The 21319-nt window shown below is 46.4% G+C and overlaps 1 protein-coding gene across 1 annotated transcript; it reads right to left on the reverse strand.

Annotated features, from left to right (window-relative positions):
• Positions 1-8099: 8099 nt before the first annotated feature.
• On the reverse strand, positions 8100-16425 carry CD3G (CD3g molecule). The gene is made up of 6 exons (XM_006104307.3): positions 16311-16425; positions 11657-11680; positions 10805-11026; positions 9827-9958; positions 8899-8942; positions 8100-8517 (listed from the first exon to the last, which is right to left on the reverse strand). The coding sequence occupies exons 1-6, from the start codon at positions 16363-16365 to the stop codon at positions 8452-8454; spliced, it is 543 nt and encodes a 180-aa protein (XP_006104369.1). The 5' UTR covers positions 16366-16425; the 3' UTR covers positions 8100-8451.
• Between the last annotated feature and the right edge of the window lie 4894 nt (positions 16426-21319).

Consider the following 21319-nt stretch of genomic DNA (forward strand, 5'->3'; position numbering starts at 1 on the left):
ATAACTATATTTGGCCAGATGGATACTAGAATTACCGGGGAGATCACTTTGCAAAATATATATTTGTCTAACTAGTGTGCTGTATACTTGAAAGTAATCCTATCTAATAAAAGAGAAACATGCAAATTGACCATAACCCCGACACCCTTCCCATTGGCTAATCAGCATATCCTTATGCAAATTAACTGCCAACCAAGATGGCGGCCGGCAGCCAGGCACTGAAGCGAACAGGAGGCTTGCTTGCTCCAGTGATGGAGGAAGTCAAGGTTCCCCGCCTGCCGCTGCCGGCCTCTGAGCTTGCACTCTAAGAACTATGTTGCAAGTATAGAAGCTAAACAAAACCCCAGAAACCTGCTTTCAGTCAGCTGGGATCTCAGAGCTGGAGTCGCAACAAAGTTTCAAATACAGAAGGTAAACAAAGCCCAGAAACCTTCTTTCAGCATCCGAGGTCTGATCTAAAGCCGGCTCTCAGCTCCAGTGACAGCCATAGAAGGTAAATAAATCCCAGAATAAAAAAAAAAAAGAAAAAAAGGAGAGGTTGGGAGGAGCTTCAGTCACCTGCCAGCCTGAAAACGGCCCTCAGCCCCTCACCCAGACTGGCCAGGCACCCCAGTGGGGACCCCCACCCTGAAGGGGGTGTGACCAGTTGCAAACAGCCATCATCCCCTCTCCCAGGCTGGCCAGGCACTCAAGCGGGACCCCCACCCTGATCCAGGACACCCTTCAGGGCAAACCAGCCGGCCCCCACCCATGCACCAGGCCTCTATCCTATATAGTAAAAGGGTAATATGCCTCCCAGCACCGGGATCAGTGGAGCCGGGAGGCCTCCCAACACCGGGATCAGCAGAGCAGCGAGGCCTCCCAGCACTGGATCAGCGGAGCCGCGAGGCCTCCTGGCCTGGGATCAGTGGAGCCACAAGGCCTCCCGAACCTGGGATCAGCGGAGCTGCGAGGCCTCCTAGCACTGGGATCAGCGGAGCAGCGAGGCCTCACTGCCCCTGTGTCAAGCAGAGCCGCGAGGCCTCCCAGCACAGGGATCAGCGGAGCAGCGAGGCCTCACTGCCCCTGTGTCAAGCAGAGCCACAAGGCCTCCCGAACCTGGGATCAGCGGAGCCGCGAGGCCTCCCGGCACCGGGATCAGCGGAGCAGTGAGGCCTCCTAGCACTGGGATCAGCGGAGCCACGAGGCCTCCTGGCCCCTGGAGCAGCGTGACAGGGGGCAGCGCCCAAACCCTCTGATCGCCCTGCAGCTCTGTGTGTGACAGGGGGCGGGGCCACAACCTCCCTATCTGCCCTGCTCTGTTCGTGAAAGGGGAAGGTGCCCCAACCCCCTGATCGGCCCTGCTCTGTGCCTGATAGGGGGGAGTTCCTCAACCCCCTGATCGGCCCTGCTCTGTGTGTGACAGGGTGCGGCGCCCCAACTCCCCCATGGGCCCTGCTCTGTGTGTGACGGGAGGGAGTGCCCCAACCCCCTGATCGGCCCTGCTCTGTGGGTGACAGGGGGGAGCTCCCCAACCCTCTGATCTGCCCTGCTCTGTGTGTGACAGGGTACAGAGCCCCAACCCCCCTGATGGGCCCTGCTCTGTGCGTGACAAGGGGTGGCGCCGCAACCTCCCTATGGACCCTGCCTTGAGTGTGACAGGGGGCAGAGCCCCAACCCCCCAATCGGCCCTACCCTGAGCGTGACTGAGGGTGGCATTGCAACCTCCTGATCCGCCCTGCTCTGTGCATGACAGGGGGTGGCGCCCCAACTCCCCAATTGGCCCTGCTCTGAGCCCGACCAGGGGCTGCGGGGCAGGCATCTAGGGACTGGGCCTGCCCTCTGCCACCCGGGAGCGAGCCTATGCCAGCAGGTCGTTATCTCCTGAGGGGTCCCAGACTGTGAGAGGGCACAAGTGGAGCTGAGGGACACCCCCCCCCGCCAGTGCACAAATTTTTGTGCACCGGGCCTCTAGTCCTATATAATAAAGAGGTAATATGCAAATTAACCCTCACACCCTCACAAGATGGCTGCCTACGACCAGGTCAGCAGTGAGGTTAGTGAGGGATGACCAAACAACTGAACAGCAGGCTGCGTGGGGTGACCAGGACGGCAGGGGGCTGTGAGGGGCGACCAGGCCGGCAGAGGGGGCAGTTGGGAGCAACCAGGCCAGCAGGGAAGGCAGTTAGGGGCAACCAGGCAGGCAGGCAGGTGAGCAATTAGGAGCCAGTCGTCCAGGATGGCGGCGCCCGATCCTGGGCCTGAACCAGCAGTCAGACATCCCCTGAGGGATCCCGGATTGGAGAGGGTGCAGCCCCCCCCCCCCATGCACGAATTTCGTGCACTGGGCCTCTAGTATAAAATAATATTGAATGTCAACAGTAATTGAAAAATAAAATAAAATCAATGAGCACAAGATGGATTATTTAAAAAGTAGTTCTGGAGTAACTGGGAAGCTATGTGGCTTAAAAGTTAGCCAATGTGTTAGGCCTTTACCTAAAATGAATTAAAGATGGATTAAAGATTTAAGTGCATAATACAAAGCCATAAAAATGTGAAAGGAATTCATTGGAGAATTGCTTTTTGCCTTTTTAAGTAATAGGTCCTTAATATTCCATTCTTATCTTTCAGTTTGGTCTTTTGAAGTGTTCTACTTTTTAAAAATAATCTTTATTTACAGTTGATGTACAATATTATATTACTTTCTGATGTACAACTGTGTGATTTGATATGTATATAACTTACAAAGTGATCACCCTGATAAATCTAGTACCCACCAGATACCATATATAATCCTATCTAATAAAGAGGGAATATGCTAATTGACTCTCATGCCCTCACAAGATGGTGGCACCCATAGCCACAAGATGGCGGTGCCCAGTCCCCTCAGCCCCACCTCATCCAGCCTCAGTGCCCCAGTCCCCTCAGCCCCGCCTCATCCAGCCGGAGTCCCCCAGTCCCCTCAGCCCCGCAGGGGAAGGCAGTTGGGGACGATCATGCTGGCAGGAGAGCAGTTAGGTGTCAATTATGCCGGCAGGGGAGCGGTTAGGGAGCTATCAGGGTGGCAGGCAGAGCGGTTAGGAGCCAGCAGTCCTGGATTGTGAGAAGGATGTCCAACTGCCGATTATCCCCAGAGGGGTCCCAGATTGGAGAGGGTGCAGGCTGGGCTGAGGGACACTCCTCCTCCCCCCCCCCCCGTGCACAAATTTCATGCACCAGGCCTCTAGTTATTACAATATTATTGGCTATATTCCCTATGCTGTACTTTGCATCCCTCTAACTATTGTGTAACTACCAATTTGTACTTCTTAAACTTTTTTTTGTTTGTTAATCCTTACCCAAGGATATTTTTTCCATTGATTCCCAGAGAGAGTGGAAGGGAAGGGGGAGAGACAGATAACAGAAACATCAAGTCAGAGAGACACATCAATTAGTTGCCTCCTGCACATGCCCTGACTGGGCCCAGGAATTGAGCCTGCAACCAAGATTCATGCCCTTGATCAGAATTGAACCTGAGACCCTTAAGTCTGTGGGCTGACACTCTAACCATTAAGCAAACTGGCTAGGGCAATCCCTTCATTTCCCCACCCCCTCCCATCTGACAACCATTAAAATGTTCTCTGTATTTATGAATCTATTTCAGGTCAGCTTGTTTATTTGTTTTTTTAGATTCTACAAATAAGTGAAATTATCTGGCATTTGTCTTTCTGTCTGATTTATTTCACTCAGTACAATACTCTCTAGATCAATTAATGTTGCAGATAGCAAGATTTTTATTCTTTTTTCTGGCTGAATCATATTCCATTGTATATATGCTCCACTTCTTTATTCATTCATCTATTGATGGCACTTAGGTTGCTTCCTTGTCTTGGCTATTGTAAACAATGCTGCAACGAACATAGGAATGTAGGCATACATCTTTTCAATTTAGTGTTTTGGGTGGAATTGCTGAGTCCTTCTTTGTCTTTAGTTATAGGCTTTGTTTTAAGGTTTATTTTGTGGTATAAGTATTGCTACCCCAGCTTTTTTCAGTTTGTTTGTTTCCACTTTCATGAAATATCTTTTTCCATACCTTTACTTTCAGTCTGTTTGTGTCTTTTGATCTGAAGTGAGTCTCCCTTGGACAGCATATGCAAGGGTCTTGTTTTGGTATCCATATGTCTTTTAATTGGATCATTTAATCCATTTGCATTTAAAGTAATTGTTGATACATATATAGTTATTGCTACTTTATTATTCATATTTTGATCTTTTTTGTCTTCTTCTTCTTAAAAAATATCCTTCAACATTTCATGTAATACTGGTTTGGTGGTGATGAACTTCCTTTAGCTTTTCTTGTCTGTGAAGCTCTTTATCTGACCTTCAATTCTAAATGATAGCTTTGCTGGGTAGAATAATCTTGGTTGTAGGTCCTTGCTTTTCATCATTTTGAATATTTCTTGTCACTCCCTTCTGGCCTGCAAATTTCTGTTGAGAAATAAGCTGACAGTCTTATGGGAGCTCCCTTGTAGGTAACTAACTGCTTTTCTCTTCCTGCTTTTAAGAGTTTTTCTTTGTCTTTAATCTTTTTTTTTAAAACAATTTAAATTTTTTAAAAATATGTATTTTATTGATTTTTTACAGAGAGGAAGGGAGAGGGATAGAGAGTTAGAAACATCGATGAGAGAGAAACATTGATCAGCTGCCTCCTGCACACTCCCTTACTGGGGATGTGCCTGCAACCAAGGTACATGCCCTTGACCAGAATCAAACCTGGGACCCTTCAGTCTGCAGGCCGATGCTCTATCCACTGAGCCAAACCAGTTAGGGCTCTTTGTCTTTAATCTTTTGCATTTTAATTATGATGTGTCTTGGTGTGGGCCTCTTTGGGTTCATCTTGTTTGGGACTCTGCACTTTCTGGACTTGTGAGTCTTTTTCTTTCACCAGGTTAGGAAAGTTTTTCATCATTATTTTTTCAAATAGGTTTTCAATTTCTTACTCTCTCTCTTTCTTTCCTGTACTCCCATGATGCCAATGTTGGTACTCTTGAAGTTATCCTAGATGTTCCTTACACTGTCCTCATTTTTTGGCTTTTTTTTTTCTTTTTGTAGTTCTGATTGGGTGTTTTCTGCTACTTATCTTCCAAATCACTGATTTGATCCTCTTCTCCACATACTCTACTGTTGATTCCCTGTAATGTATTCTTCATTTCAATTCATGTATTTTTCATTTCTGACTGGTTATTTTTTATGTTTTCTAGTTCTGTTTTTATGTTTCTCATCTCTTTGTTGAAGTTCTAAGTTCCTCTACTCTTCCCCTAATTTCATTGAGTATCCTTATAACCAGTGTTTTGAACTTTGCATCTGGTAGATTGCTTGTCTCCATTTTGTTAAGTTGTTTTCTGGAGTTTTGCTCTGTTCTTTCATTTGGGACATGTTTCTTTGTCTCCACCTTTTGGCAGCCTCCCTGTGTTTGTTTCTATGTATTATGTAGAGCTTCTACATCTCCTGGGCTTGGTAGAGTGGCCTTGTGTAGTAGGTGTTCTAGAGGGTCCAGTGGCACAGCCGCCCTGGTCACCTGAGCTGGGTGCTCCAGGTGCACCCTGTGTGGGCTGTGTGCATCCTCCTGTGGTAGTTGAGCCTTAATTGCTGTTGGTATGTTAATGGGAGGGATTTGCCCCTAGGCCTGTGGTCAGCAGACTGCGGCTCAGCTCGCGAGCCACATGCAGCTTTTTGGCCCCTTGAGTGTGGCTCTTCCTAAGCCTTAGGAGTACCCTAATTAAGTTACTAACAATGTACCTACATATATAGTTTAAGTTTAAAAAATTTGGCTCTCAAAATAAATTTAGGTCGTTGTACTGTTGATATTTGGCTCTGTTGGCTAATGAATTTGCCGACCACTGCCCTAGGCTGATCGGCTGTGAGAACTGGCTGGCTGTGTGGACTGGCCACTAGGAGGACTGGCCAGGACCACTGTGGAGGATCTGCTATGCAAGGGCCAACCCCACGGTGCAGGGCTCAGGTACCCGCCAAGTCCACGTCTGAGTGTGTCGCTTATGGAGGTGTTGATTGGTGCTTCAGCGTGCTCCGAGGCTGTCCATCAGGTGCGCTAGCTCTGGAGTCACACAGCAAGTGCATGCCAAAGTCAGCCACTACTTGTACCCTCCTGGGGCCTCCTGGCATGAGCCACAAAGCCATCAGCAGATGGCTGCTATTTATGCTGGGCTTGGAGGTGCCTAGGAGAAGCCAAGCCATGAACCAAGGCCTGCTGTTGCTAGTACGGGGCCTGGGGCTACTTAGCAAGAGGTACAGGTCACACTGAGCCAGATGCTGTTTATATGGAAAAGCCACTGGAAAGGGCCTGGGTGGGTCTGAAAGTTGGGTGGGGTTTCAGGGAATCACCAGGGCAGGGAGAACAGAGTAGCCAGGTTGAGGGCGTCTCAGATATGGTGCCTGCCAGCCTGCTCTGTTGGGGGAGGGCTCAGCAAAGGAACAATGGCCTCGGCCAGCACTTCTGTCTGGGAAAAAGCTGCCCCTCCAGCCCTGGCCCTGATGCCAGACACTTCAGTCCTTCCCATGTGTCCCTGGGGCCTTTCCAGCTGCTGCCCCACTGCCGGAATTCTGAGCAAGTGAGTCTGTGTAAGTCAGTGCATGGGCCCTTCAGCAGCACTCCGTCTCATTCAGCCACAATCCTTGCTAGTTTTTACAGGCAGAAGTTATGGGAAGTTCTCTTCCTGGCACTGGAACTCTGGGCTGGGGGGCCTGGTGTGGGGCTGAGACCCCTCACTCCTCAAGGCGGAGCTCTGTAGCCGATATATCCTTCCCCATTTTTAACCACCACACGTGGGTGTGGGACCAGCCTGTTCTACCTCTCTGCCTCTCCTACCAGACTCTATGTGTCTTCTTCGTTATATCCTAAGTTATATTACTTCTGTTCAGATAGACTTTAGGTGGTTCTGAATGATGGTTGTTCTGTAGTTTTGTTATAATTATGATGTGGTTATAATTTTGATGTGAAACAGTAATTTTAAAGTCTTACCCAAACCTTGTAAACGGTGATGGAGATTTCAGTTAGTTTCAATCTCTTGCTCATACAATGAATGGTGCAATGACTAATGTTGTAAAAATGTCTTTAAAAAAAATAAGTGTATTGAGGTATAATTTGCTATATAATGCACTCATTTTAAGTGACCTCACCTGTTCTTAGTAATTTTTATCAAATTTATCCACTTAAGAATATCTAGATTAAAAAAAAAATTAGTTGGTTCAGAAAACCAAATAATGCCTGGGCCCTGTTTTCCTGATTGAAACTTCTGATTGATTGATTGGTTGATTGAAAAGCTAATATAGATCAGTGGTTCTTAACTAAGAGTGATTTTGCCCCTAAGGGGACACTTGCAATATCTGGAGATAATTTTGGTTGTCACAATGGGGATACTGCTAACCTCTGGTGACTAGAGGCCAGGGAGGCTGCTCAAAACCCTACAAAGCACAGGACAGTACTCTCACCATAAGAATTACCTAGACCAAATGTTTTTGTCTTTTTAAATCATTATGGTTGAAAGTATTACATATGTCCCCCTCTCCCCCCATCTACCCCCTCCAGATCCCCACCCTCTCACTGCCCACCCCAGGCCCTCACCGCCCCACTGTCTGCATCCATGGGTTATGCATTTATGTATACAAGTAGACCAAAATGTTAATAGTGTGGATGTTGAGAAACATTTATATAGAAATCTTATATAATAAAGAGGTAATATGCAAATTGACCATCACACCCTTGCACAAGATGGCCACCCCCATATGGTCAAAGATGGCTGCCCCATGTGTTCACAAGATGGCCACCACAAGATGGCCAGCAGGGGAGGGCACTTGTGGGTGATCAGGCCAGCAGGGGAGGGCAGTTGGGGGCAACCGGGCCTGCAGGGGAGGGCAGTTGGGGGCAATCGGGCCAGCAGGGGAGCAGTTAGGTGTCGATCAGGCTGGCAGGGGAGTGGTTAGGGGGTGATCAGGCTGGCAGGCAGAAGCAGTTAGGGGCAATCAGGCAGGCAGGCAGGCGAGAGGTTGTGAGCCAGCAGTCCCAGTTTGTGAGAGGGATGTCCGACTGCCCCTGTGGGATCGAGCCTAAACTGGCAGTTGGACATCCCCTGCGGGGTCCCAGATTGGAAAGGGTGCAGGCTGGGCTGAGGGACACCCCCCCCCCCAACCCATTGCATGAATTTCATGCACTGGGCCTCTAGTAAGATTAATATTCAGCATTCCTCTTCTGAAAGGATTTAAAGATATACACAGCTTTCATATTTTTTTAGGTCAAGAAAATTTGCACTAGCCCCTGTGTTTTTAGAAATGGGCCTCCACAATCAGGCTGCACCCCACCCCTGGTCTTCATAGCTGCTTGGGGAAAGGAGACAGACTTGGCACAGTGGGAGGGCAGGGAATGCGAAGGCACTGCCTTGGAAATGGTGTAGGACACAGCTCCTCGGAGTCCTGAGCTCAGTTTCTCCTCAGTTGGTTTCCTTGAAGGTGGCTGTATTGGTCATCTTCCCGATCCTTGAGGGGCTAAAAGGACAGCATAGTCATAAGCGCAATTCCCCTATCCTTCATGAATTAGTAAGATGCAGATGTATTGAGTGCTTTTTATGTGCAAGGCTTTGAAGTGGGTGCTTTGTGATCCTGGGGGCAGAAAGAGGACGAGCAGATGGAGGCTTTTCCTCTCGGTGTGTTCTTTGGTTTTGCTCACTAGATCCTGAGCTCAGCCTCTCTCAATCCTTCTCCTTATTTCATCCTTTCCACCCAGAGGGATAACTATGCGATCATCTGGCATGTCCTAAGCAGTTTCTTATCTATCTAGTATCTTCCAAATAACTTGCCCCCACCCCCATTTCAAAATGTTAAACCACCACTAATTGTAGCAATGTTTGTCATTCCTTATTCCCTTACCTGGTAGAGCTGGTCATTGGACAACAGGGTCTGCTTGTCTGAAGCTGCACAAAAGATAAACAAAACACACACACACACACACACACGAGAGAGGATGATAAATTGGGTTATAGTCACACAATGGAATACTAAATAGCAATAAGAATTAGTGAAATACACCTACATATAAGAATATGAGTGGATGCCTGGCTGGTGTGGCTCAGTGGTTGAGCATCAACCTATGAACCAGAAGGTCATGGTTCGATTCTTGGTCAGGGTACATGCCCAGGTTATGGGCTCCATCCTCATGAAGGGTGTGCAGGAGGCAGCCAATCAATGATTCTCTCTCATCATTAATGTTTCTCTCTCTCTCTCCCTCTCCCTTCTTCTCTGAAGTCAATAAAAACATATATATATATATATATATATATGAATATGAGTGGATATCACAAGCACATTATTGAGTAAAAGAAGTCACACACAGTAGTACTTACTGTATGAGTCCATTTACATAAGGCACAAGAACAGACAAAATTAATCAATGTTGTAAGTCTGCATAGTGCTCACTTTTGGGGATAGGGAGAGTCTGCAAGTGACCACAAGGGGGACTTCTAAGATGTTGGTGATGTTCTTTCTTAAACTGGGTGCTGGATTCATGGGTGTGCTTACTTTATTAAATCGTATTGAGCTGTTTGCTTGTGATTCATGCCCTTTTTTGTATGTAGGTTTTACTTCAATAAAGAGTTTTCTAGAACCACAGAGGATGACTCAGGGGAGTTGGATTGAGACAGGTAAATATGCTGTGAAAACACTAGCGTCCCTTCTGGCCACAGAGAGAGCCTCACCAGCAGGTGCCAACAACGTAGCCTCTTCTCTTGGGGCTTTTTTGGTTGGAAGAAAGCTGAGGGCCCCAGGTGGTCTCATATTTCATCTAAAAACATTCTTTTACCTCTTGATTGGCGAACTCCATCCTGCCCAGCAATGAAGTACACCCCAACAGCAAGGAAGAAAATGCTGAAGATCTCGGCGAAGACAAAGCCAGACACAGTGGATGCATTCAGCTCAATGCAGTTCTGACACACTGTGAGGAAAGGAGAGATGAGTCTGCTTCAGGGTGTGAAAGTTGTTTTTCTGGATCTTTCTCCCCTGTCTACCAACAATATGCCTTTGTCTAGCTAAGGCACCAGACTGCTCCCTCTGTGGGCTGTATGGCAAGGGAATGGCCCGGGAAGATCCTTGGACTAAGAATGCAATGCTTCTTGATGTTCCTCTCTCTTCCCAAAGTCCTGGAGAAGCCCATGTAGTCTTATTGCGGGGAACTATATGAAACAGGAGAAAGACCAGATCCCCTTCTCTGTGCTCAGTTACCTTCGACATCTTACTGCTGCTCACTGTGTCATCTCTTGTCTCCCCTACCCACCCTAACTTAGTTTATACAAATTGCTAACTGCTCCAATCCAGGGGGCCCACACAAAGGTAAGCCAGTCTTTGGGGACTGGCTGTGTTTTACCAAGAAGATGGTGGAGCCCTCACTGGTTTGGCTCAGTGGATAGAGTGTCGACCTGCAGACTGAAGCATCCCGGGTTCAATTCTGGTCAAGGGCACAGGCCTGGGTTGAGAGCTTGGTCCCCAGTAGGGGGTGTGCAGGAGGTAGTAGATCAATGATTTTCTCTCATCATTGATGTTTCTATCTCTCTCTCCCGCTCCCTTCCTCTCTGAAATCAATAAAAATATATTTAAAAAAAAAGAAGCTGGGGGAACTGTCTTGTTATTTTCAAAGAGAGGCAAGCTGAGATGAAGAGAACTGGATGTTTAGCATCCATTTTATCACTCTTCAGTATCTACTTTTCACTCATTCCGTACAGAAAATCACCAACAGCAAGTACAGCTTAATTTCACAGCAAGCAAACCAAAGGGGGTCACATACTTCTGTAATACACGTGGAGTGATTGCGAATTGTTCGCTGATCCTCGACACCAATATGTCCCTTGAGGGTCCTTCAAACTACTTCCCAGGTTCCATGTTTTTCCATTTGTAGTAACTACTTCCTTCCCATCTTTAAACCACTTGATATCTTTGCCTTCCAAGTTACAAGTCAGAAGTACTGAACCATCTTCTTGATTGTCATTCACTGTTATCAAATGGTTTCCTGAAAAGGGAAAAGCCGTGGTCTGTTAAAGATCTTGCCTCGAGGGAAGGCCGGGGAGGGTTGGGGGGCAGGAGGGAGGGGGGTAAGAGATCAACCGAAGGACATGTATGCATGCATATAAGCATAACCAATGGACATAAGACACTGGGGGGTAGGGGAGGCCAGGGGATTGTCAAGGGCGGGGGGGAGAAAAAAGGACACATATGTAATACCCTTTGTAATACTTTAAGCAATAAAAAAAAAAAGATCTTGCCTCTGACATTCTTTCTACCCCAGGGTAACAGAAGAAGACCGCGTTATCGCAGTCTTCTCAAACATCAATTTGTACATGAAGCACATGGGGATCTAGTTAGAACTTCAGGTTCTAAGTGAGTAGTTCTGGGGAGGGGCTGAGATTCTACAGTTCTCCCAGATGATGTCTATGCGGTTGGTTCATGGGTAACATTTTGAGTAGCGCCTACCTCCTCCAAGAATCAGACAATTAATTGCTGGTCATGACTGGCCACTGATTTGGTTGACAATGGAGAAGTTTGTTACTTATCACTATCTCATCTAGAACTACTGTTTTAGGAAGGCATATTTCCATGAATTTCCTCAGAGTTTCAGCAGAGAAAGAAGCCATTTCCTTACCTTGTTTCGACTGGGCAATTGTACCTGTAGGGACAGAAGAGAGACAGAGGATCAGCTGGGCATGGAGTTATTCAGATGCCCTGTGGTGTCATTTAGGTGGTCATTGCAGCCAAAATGAAGAGAGAAGCTAATCCCCAGGAGTAACATATCTATACCTATGTCCCTGGATTGTTAACCCGAGCCACCAAACTGAGTCCAGGGTGTGTGTAATGAAGAATTTATCGGGTCACTGTCATGAATTCCTGGGGAGAGTTTCTAAACCCTTGGAATTTAAGGAGTGCCTTTGTTATTCTTGGTGTGCCCTTGGGCAATAGGTGAGTTTACCACTATATGAATGAGATGATTCAGGAAAGGGTTGGTCAAGACCAACAAGGTGATTTGAGAATTGGAACTTTGAGCTCTAGGAGGGGAGGGGCACTGGAGATTGAGTTTAGTCCCTGGCCAACTATTCAATTATTCATGCCTACGTAATGAAACCCCAAGAAAAACTCAGTGGAGCTTCCTGGTTGAATACATCAGTGTGCCAGGAAGGGGATGTCTCCTGATTTCCCGGGAGAGGCACAGAGGCTCTGTGCTCAGGAACCTCCCGGATCCCATTCTATGTGTCTCTTCATGTAGCTGGTCCTGATTTCATTTTTTAGAATAAAACTGTAATAGTAAGTATAGTGTTTTTCTGAGTTCTATGAACTGTTACAGCAAATTGATAAACCTGAGGGGGTGGTGGGAACCCAGTTTGCCAGAAGTGTGGGTGTCCTGGAGATCCCTGAACTTGTGCTTGGCATTTAAAGTGAGGGAAGTCTTTCCCTAGCCAGCTCGGCTCAGTGGATAGCGTGTCGGCCTGCAGACCAAAGGGTCCCGGGTTTGATTCCGGTCAAGGGCACGTATGTTGGTTACAGGCTACTGCCCAGCCCAGGCTCAGGGCCCGTGCAGGAGGCAACCAATTATATGTTTCTCTCACATCAGTGTTTCTGTTTTTCCCTCTCTCTTCCACTCTGTCTAAAAATCAATGAAAAAATATCCTCGGATGGGGATTAACAACAACAAAACAAACAAACAAAAAATAAAGTGAGGGCAGTCTTGTTGGTGACTGCTCTTAACTCCTGGGGTTTGATGCTCCCTCTTAGCATCAGAGTTGTATTGCAGCATATGGAAGGGTGTCGTCTGCACAGGCTGGAACGCTGTCCCTTTAGCAGCTGAGGTCCTGGCAAGGCGTGAGTGTGCACGAGCTAAAGCCTTTCAGAGCTGAGTGACTGCTAAAACCTTCAGTTTTGATGACTTATTTCTTATAGAAACCCTGGATGTCCTATGGGAGTTAGCTGTTCAAGATCCCAAATCTGTCTCAAAACCTAGAGTAGTAGAGTTGTATGGTAGAACTACTACGGAGAACTAGCACTGGAGGTCAATCCAATTGGATTCAATACAAACATTTACTGGGCACTATTATGTTAAGCAGTGAGAAGGGAAAGGGTGGGGACGTGAAGAACTAGATGCTGCTTCCAAAGAGTTTACAATGAAGGGGAAAAATAAGCACATATGTAATTAATGTAATAAAACATAAATTATCATTTAGTATCTATAAGAATACACGTGAAAGGGGATAGAATCTATTGATTTTGCCCAACGGTGAGTGACAGGAAAGCTTAACAGAGAGGAATTCACGAGACAGAGAAAGGCATTCTGGAAAGAAAGGGTAGCTAAGCAAAGATACAGACCTGGAAAGGACCAGAGAGGTAGTATGGCTAGAAGGAAATAATGGGGCACGACTAGAAGTGTGATGGCCTGGGTGCCATGGCTCAGTTCATAGGAGTGTCAACCTAGGAACCAGGAGGTCACAGTTTGATTCCCGGTGAGGGCACATGCCCGGGTTGTGGGCTCCATCCCCAGTAGGAGATGTGTAGGAGGCAGCCCATCAATGATTCTCTCTCATCATTGATGTTTCTATCCCTCGCTTCCTTTCCCTTCCTCTCTGAAATCAATTAAAATATAATTAAAAAAGAAGAAATAAAAGAAAAAACAAAGTATGATGGAAGTAGTGGAAAGGAGTCAACTGTCTTAGGATGTTACACAAGGCTGAACTCTTCGTGACTGGTTCCCAGCACAGTGCCTGGAACATAACAAGAGCTTTATATTTGTTGAATAGATGCATAGGTGAATAAATGAGAACAAATTTAAAAATCAAGACAAACAGTTAGCAGGATTTCTCACTAGTTCTTCTCCCCAACCGCCTGCTCACTATGGGAGGGACGAAGAGGCCCCTTATTTTAACTCAGGTTCCACAGGAAAGAGGGTCTAACTGACTGCCAGCATCTTTTAATTTTGCTTATCTGAATCCTGCTTCCTTTTGGGACATGAGAGCGCATGTAGTCAAGTTTCCTGGGTTGAGTGCTGAGAGAATGAGCCCTGCGGGAGCAAGAATTGTCCGAGCTCACGCAGCGTATTGGGGGCTGGGCGCAGGCTTCTGTTGCTCAGCCTGGTGCTCCTTCTGCCTCACAGGGGCTCTACGCATTGCCCTTCCACCTGTGTCATCCTTCTCCACGCCCCTCAGAAATAATCACACACTCTCACTGTCCCCTTCATGACCCACTCAATCACCAGCAGGTGGCATTGTCTCCCTCAGTTTGTTGAGAACATAAATGCTGCCATGGCCCTTCCTCCTGCAGCTTTCTTCTGCAGGCCTACCTGTGGCGGAAGCCATCTGCACTTCCTCCCTTCTAGTCTAGAGGGTGAGGTTGCCTTTCCCTCTGTGCCATTGACCCCACTCTTGACTCCATCCTTTCAACATCAACTCCAGGACCTCTATTCACTATCTTCTCCTTCAGCCTAGAAACGTGCTTAAATTTCTTTCACACTCAAAAAAAATTTATTCTTAGACTCTGTTTCCCCCTATTTACCACTCAAACTATCCTTTCTTTTCTTCCAAACTTCTTTGAAGAATAGTCTATGGCCAGTGGTCGGCAAACTGCGGCTCTCGAGCCACATGCGGCTCTTTGGCCCCTTGAGTGTGGCTCTTCCTAAGCCTTAGGAGTACCCTAATTAAGTTAATAACAATGTACCTACCTATATAGTTTAAGTTTAAAAAATTTGGCTCTCAAAATAAATTTCAGTCGTTGTACTGTTGATATTTGGCTCTGTTGACTAATGAGTTTGCCGACCACTGGTCTATGCTTTCTTATCTTTATTATCTGCCCTACCCCTTCAACTCATTTCCATTTGACTTCTACTCACACTACCCCAAGGAAATGGTTCTAAATTATCCATGACCTTTATTTTGCCAAATCCCACAAACTTAAACTTATAAATATATTCTTTTTTAAAAAAATATATTTTATTGATTTCAGAGAGGAAAGGAGAGGGGGAGAGAGAAACATCAATGATGAGAGAGAATCATCGATCAGCTGCCTCCTGCACGCCCCCCACTGGGGATCGAGCCCGCAACCCAGGCATGTGCCCTTGGCTGGAATCGAACCCGGGACCCCTCAGTCTGTAGGCTGACGCTCTATCCACTGAGCCAAACCAGCTAGGGCTATAAATATATTCTTATATTAGTGGATCACTCTTTAAAATTTCATACTGTCAGTGACTTTCTCCTTTGGAAACTTTCTACTTCTTCGGTTTCCAGAGTATTGGAATCATCTGATTATTCCAGCTCTTTGATCATTCCCTTATCTCTTTCCAGAGATACTTTTTCTCTAACTGCCCCTTAAAGGTTGGTATCCTCACAGTTCTATCCTCAGCCCCCTCGTCCTCACATCTAACGAAGTACCTGTGTGATCCCCACAACTTTCACGGTGTTAGCTTCCCCATTGTGTGGAGAACCATCTCCAGTCCATAATGTAGGCATTGGCTCAGTCCACCCATTCCCAGTGGATATTTACAACTGAATATTCATACAGGCATCTTTTATTGTACCTAACGTTCAATCTGGAAACACTGAAACTTATTCATGTAATTAGTTTATGAGTTCTTTAGGCTTAATGAATTTTTCTTTTTTTTTTTTTTTTACAGAGAAGAAGTCCCTGTAGGGGAGGGAGGGAGAGAAAGAGAAGAAGAGAGATTGGTCAGTTGCCTCTGGCATGCGACCCAACTGGGGACTGAACTCCACAACCTAGGTATGTGCCCTGACTAGGAATTGAATCCACCACCTTTTGGTGTATGGGATGATGCTCTAAGCAACTGAGCCACGCCAGCCAGGGCAGGGCAGAAGGTTTTCATTTATCTTTATATCTTCCTGGTCTCTTACATAATAGGACCTCCCCCATCCTGGTTGACCAGTTGATGGACTGACGACTGAGTGGGTGCTTTACAGGTTTACTCCTCACCCCAGCGCTGATTTAAAAACACATACCTTTTCTTTTCAGGTTCCTGGCCTGTGCCCTTTCCGGCTACATTCAAACCTAAGATGGTGACATCCGGGTTTTCTCTCTAACAGCTAAGTTCTCTGATTTGATCCCTCAGGAGATGAGGACCCACCCCTCTCATGGGACACTGCTTCCTCTAACAGAGAATAGTAAGAGGCTTTATTTTTACTCTGCTTTCTCTGAACTCCAAGGTGATAGCCGAGGGAGGCTCAAGGTCATGGATCCCAATATTCTTGTCCCATGGTGGTGGCCTTGAGTCTCTCTCCAGGCTGCCAGGCCCCCTAAGCCGCCCTTACCTTGAAGAAGAGAGATTGCCAGGATGAGGCTGGCCAGACGCTTCCCCTGCTCCATGTCGGTCTTTGTCCTTCTCCCGCAGAAGCACTGAGCAACCGCTAGCAGCCAGCCAGCCTGCGCAGTACTCGCCTGGCTCCACCCAGTACCCTTCAGGCTGGGGCCCCTGTGAGAAGGCAGGAACCCAGAGCCTCCGCCCTCAGCTTCAAGTGTGGTCAGCTGGGGCTCGGCAGGCTGCAGGTGCAGTTGTCCTTGCTCTTCCGTTAAGGAGTGAAGGGTGGGAGGGCGCGTGGAGGGAGAGAGAGCTGGATTCCCATGGCAGAGACTCGGGCTTGCACAGAGAACAAACAGCCTTGGATGCTGGGTAGTCAATGGCCTGGGCCTGTTTCTTCATGAGGGAAATAAACATTGCTGACACCATTTGTTGCTGGTATCTTAGCCAGTTGTTGCTTGTTGCTGGTTGTTGCTGGAACTAACGAATAAAGGTGGGAACTCTTGGGTGCTCAGGGCTGGAGCTCTGACAAGAGAGCCACTTCACTCCGGGTCCTCATACAGGAATGTTTTACTGTCCTTTTGAGATGAGATCATCAAAGAAGTATCTGCTTGGAAGGAAATAGATGGGACAATTCCAACAAGACAGCCAAGCATTGCCAAGGACAGGGACTGAGCTGAGTTTCTGAGATCTCAGGCCCTCTCTCTCCCAGCCAGTCAGTCAGCGAGTCAATAAAAATGGATGGAACTCTCGTCATGTGCCAGGCACAAGCCAGGTGTTGGAAACACAGAAACAAGTGAGACATACATGATCTCTGCCCTCAGGTAAGTTATAGTTTAACTACGACAGTGTGGTTTCAGAACCCCACAGGCCACGGGGCAGGGGTGGGAGTGGGGAGGGGAGTACATTTGTCTCTTGGGAAGGCTCAACTCTGCCTACAAGTCAGTCATATTGTTATTAATAACTATTTCTCACTGAACACATATGATGTGTCTAGTATCATGCAAACATCGTGTTCAAATCCTTATCACAAATGAAGAATACATCAGAGCGCATCAACAGCAGATTAGAGGAAATAGATGATTGAGTCAATGATTTGGAAGACAAGGTGGCAGAGCCCTGCTGATATGTCTTAGTTGGTTGAGCATCATCCCATGTATCAAGAGGTCCCTGGTTTGATTCAGGGCACATGTCCAAGTTGATGGTTCGATCCCTAGTAGGGAGCGTGCAGGAGGAAGCCAGTTCATGTTTCTCTCTCATCGATGCTTCTGTCTCTTTCCTGCTCCCTTCCTCTCTCTAAAAAATAAATAAATAAATAAAAATAAATAAAACTTACTAAAATAAAAAAGGCAGTGGAAAACACCCAATCAGAACAGCAAAAAGAAGAAAAAAAAAGGAAATAGTTTAAAGGACCTTTGGGACAACATAAAGTGTAACAACATTCACATCATAGGGGTAGCAGAAGAAGGAGAGAATGAGCAAGGGATTAAAAATCTATTTAAGAAATAATGATGGCCTAGCCTGTTTACTCAGTGGTTAGAACATTGGTGCTCACACTGAAGGTCACGGGTTCAATTCTGGTCAAGGCCACATACCTGATCCCCGGCCTTAGTTGGGGCCTGTGCAGGAGGCAATCAATCGATGTGTCTCTTTCACATCGATGTTTCTCTCTCTGCCTCTCCCTCTTCCTTCTACTCTCTCTAAAAATCAATGGAAAAAAATATCCTCAGATGAACATTAACAAAAAACAAAACAAAACAAAACAAAAAGAAATAATGATGAAAAACTTCCCTAACCTGTGGAAGAAAATAGACATACAAGTGCAGGAAGTGCAGAGAGTCCCAAACAAGATGAACCGAAAGAGGCCCACACCAAAACATGTCATAATTTAAATGCCAAAGGTTAAAGACAAAGACATAATCTCAAAAACAGCAAGAGAAAAGCAGTTAGTTACCTACAAGGGAACGCCCATAAGACTGCCAGCTAATTTCTCAACAGAAACTTTGCAGGCAGAGGGTTTGGCAAAAAATATTCAAAGTTATGAAAAGCAAGGTTCTGCCCAGCAAGGTTATTGTTTAGAATCAAAGTTCAGACGAAGAGCTTCTGCTGGCCTTGTAGACTCTGCTGACCTGGAGCCACTCGTGCCCAGCCATGGTGAACCCCACCGTGTCTTCGACATCACCGTGCGTGGGAGCCTGGGCCACGTCTCCTTCGAGCTATTTGGAGACAAAGTTCCAAAGACAGCAGAGAACTCTCGTGCTCTGAGCACTGGGGAGAAAGGACCTGTTTATAAAGGTTCCTGCTTGCACAGAATGATTCCAGGATTTATGTGCCAGGTGGTGACCTCACACGCCATGATGGCACAGGCGGCGAGTCCATCCGTGGGGAGAAACTTGAGGATGAGAACTTCATCCTGAGGCATGTGGGTCCTGGCATCTTGCCCATGGCGAATGCTGGACCTGACACAAACGGCTCCCAGTTCTTCTCTGCACAGCCAAGGCCGAGTGTGTGTGTGTGGGGGGGTGGGGGGGTGAAGGGGGGTGGGGTGGGGGGTGGAAGCATGTGGTCAGCATGGATATTGTGGCAGCCATGAGCGATTTGGGTTCAGCAATGGCAAGACCAGTAAGATGATCACCATTGCTGACTGTGGACAACCTTAATAAATTTGACTTGTGTGTTTTCTTTAAAATATATTTTTATTGATTTCAGAGAGGAAGGGAGAGGGAGAGATAGAAACATCAATAATGAGAGAGAATCATTGATTGGTTGTCTCGGCATGCCCCCTACAGGGGGCAGAGCCTGCAACCAGGGCATGTGCCCTTCACCAGAATCAAACCCCAGACCCTTCAGTCCATAGGCCAACGCTCTATCCACTGAGCCAAACCGGCTAGGGATGACTTGTGTTTGTTTTATCTTAACTACCAGACCATTCCTTCTGTAGCTCAGGAGAGCTGTAACCTTCATGCTCTCACCACAGTTCACTGGGTTCCATATTTCCTTACCTTCTCTAAGTCTAGCTGGATTGTAGAGTTAAGTTTATGATTGTGAAATAAAAACTAAACAACAACAATAGAACTTTCCAGATAAGAAAAAGCTAAAGGAGTTTATCACCACCAAACCAGTACTACAAGAAATGTTAAAGGGTCTTCTTTAAAAAGAAGTAGGAAAAAATAAAAAATATGAATAAGAAAATATTGCAAAGAAAAAATGTCTCAATGACAGAGACAAACACATAATACAGTCAGTGGATCAACCAACACTAAAGCTAGTACAAAGCTTAAAAGGCAGAAGTGGAAGATCAGCCCTGGCTGGTTTGGCTCAGTGAATAGAGTGTTGGCCTGAGGTCTGAAGGGTCCCCGGTTTGATTTCGGTCAAGGGCACATGCCCAGGTTGTGGGATTGATCCCCAGTAGGGGGCGTGCAGGAGGCAGCCGATCAATGATTCTCTCTCATCATTGATGTTTTTATCTTTCTTTCTCCCTTCCTCTCTGAAATCAATAAAAATATTTTAAAAAGTGGGAAGATTATGTGTAATTACAACAGTAAATTAAAGGATACACACAAACACACAAAAAAACCTGATAACATCATAAATATGAAGGGGGTGAGTAAAAATGATAGTGATTTTAGAAAGTGTTTGAACTTAAGCGACCATCCACTTAACATGGACTGCTGTAAACATGGCTTGGTATATACGAAACACATGGAAACCATAAACTGAAAAATCTACAAGAGATACACAGGAAACAAGATACAACACTACAGAAAGTCAACATGTGCAAGAGGCCTGGGGTGGGGGGCGGGGCGGGCTAGAAGAGGTCAATGGGGGAAAATGGGGACATATGTAATATTTTCAACAATAAAGATGAAAAAAATACAAGAGAAGGGAGCAAGAGAATAAGAGAGGAACAGAGAACTATAAAAACAGTCAGAAAACAATGGATAAGATGGCAATAACTGCTTCCCATGAAAAAGCATGAAATCTTACTATTTACAACAACATGGATGGACCTCGAGGGTATTGTCCTGGCTGCAGTGAGTCAGACCGAGAGGGACAAGTGCCACATGGTCTCACTTAGATGTGGAATCTCAAAAGCAGAATACACAGCCCTGACCAGCGAGCCGCAGTTGGTTGGAGCGTTGTCCTCGCACTGGAAGGCTTTGGGTTCGATTCCCGGTCAGAACACATACCTAGGCTGTGGGTTTGATACCCGGTCAGGGGTGCATATGGGAGGCATTGATATCTCTCTCATATCAATGTGTTTTTTTTTTTTCTCTCTCTCTCTTTCCCTCCTCCCTCTCTAAAATCAATAAAAAAGTAGGATAAACAAACAAACTCATAGATACAGAAACAAACTGATGATTGTCAGATGGGTGAGGGGTGGAGGGCTGGATGAGATAGGCACAGAAATAAAGAAATACAAATTGAGCCCGGCCCACATGGCTCAGTGGTTGAGTGTCGACCTATGAACCAGGAAGTCATGGTTCAATTCCTGGTCCAGGCACATGCCCGGGCTGAGGGCTTGATCCCCAGTGTGGGGTGTGCAGGAGGCAGCCGATCAATGATTCTCTCTCATCATCTATCTTTCTCTCCTTCTCCCTTCCACTCTGAAATCAATTAAAAAATATATATATAAAAGTACAAGTTGGCAGTTACAAGATAGTCACAGGGATGTAAAGTACAGCATAGGGAATATAATCAATAATATTGCAATAACTATGTAGTAACTGTGCCAGGAGAGTGCAGGACGCACCAGGGCAGGGGTCACTTGGTAAGTTATATACACATGTAGCCACTCTCTGTGCACCGGAAGCTGGTACAGCATTGAATGCCAATTGTAATTAAAAATAGAGGAGAAGTAGGGAGCCAAGCCAAGCCTTATGGTGATACCGAGGGCACTGGACTCTCAAAATTCCACCACTGGCCCAGAGGGGAGGCAGTATTGGAGCTGGGATTTGAATCTCTGGGGGGACGGGGTGCTCCGAAGCCCAACCTCCTGCAGGTAAGCACGTGGTTTGCTGT

This window comes from Myotis lucifugus, unplaced genomic scaffold (genome assembly GCF_000147115.1).
Source record: "Myotis lucifugus unplaced genomic scaffold, Myoluc2.0 scaffold_561, whole genome shotgun sequence".
NCBI classification, from domain to species: Eukaryota; Metazoa; Chordata; class Mammalia; order Chiroptera; family Vespertilionidae; genus Myotis; species Myotis lucifugus.

Bases quoted from the DNA above. Each gene is read 5' to 3' on its own strand.
- CD3G (XM_006104307.3), bottom strand. From the start codon at position 16,365: ATGGAGCAGGGGAAGCGTCTGGCCAGCCTCATCCTGGCAATCTCTCTT. The intron at 11,027-11,656 runs GTAAGGAAATGG...TTCCCTTTTCAG, and splicing joins AATTGCCCAGTCGAAACAAG to GAAACCATTTGATAACAGTG. The intron at 9,959-10,804 runs GTATGTGACCCC...CTTTCCTCACAG, and splicing joins ACTCCACGTGTATTACAGAA to TGTGTCAGAACTGCATTGAG.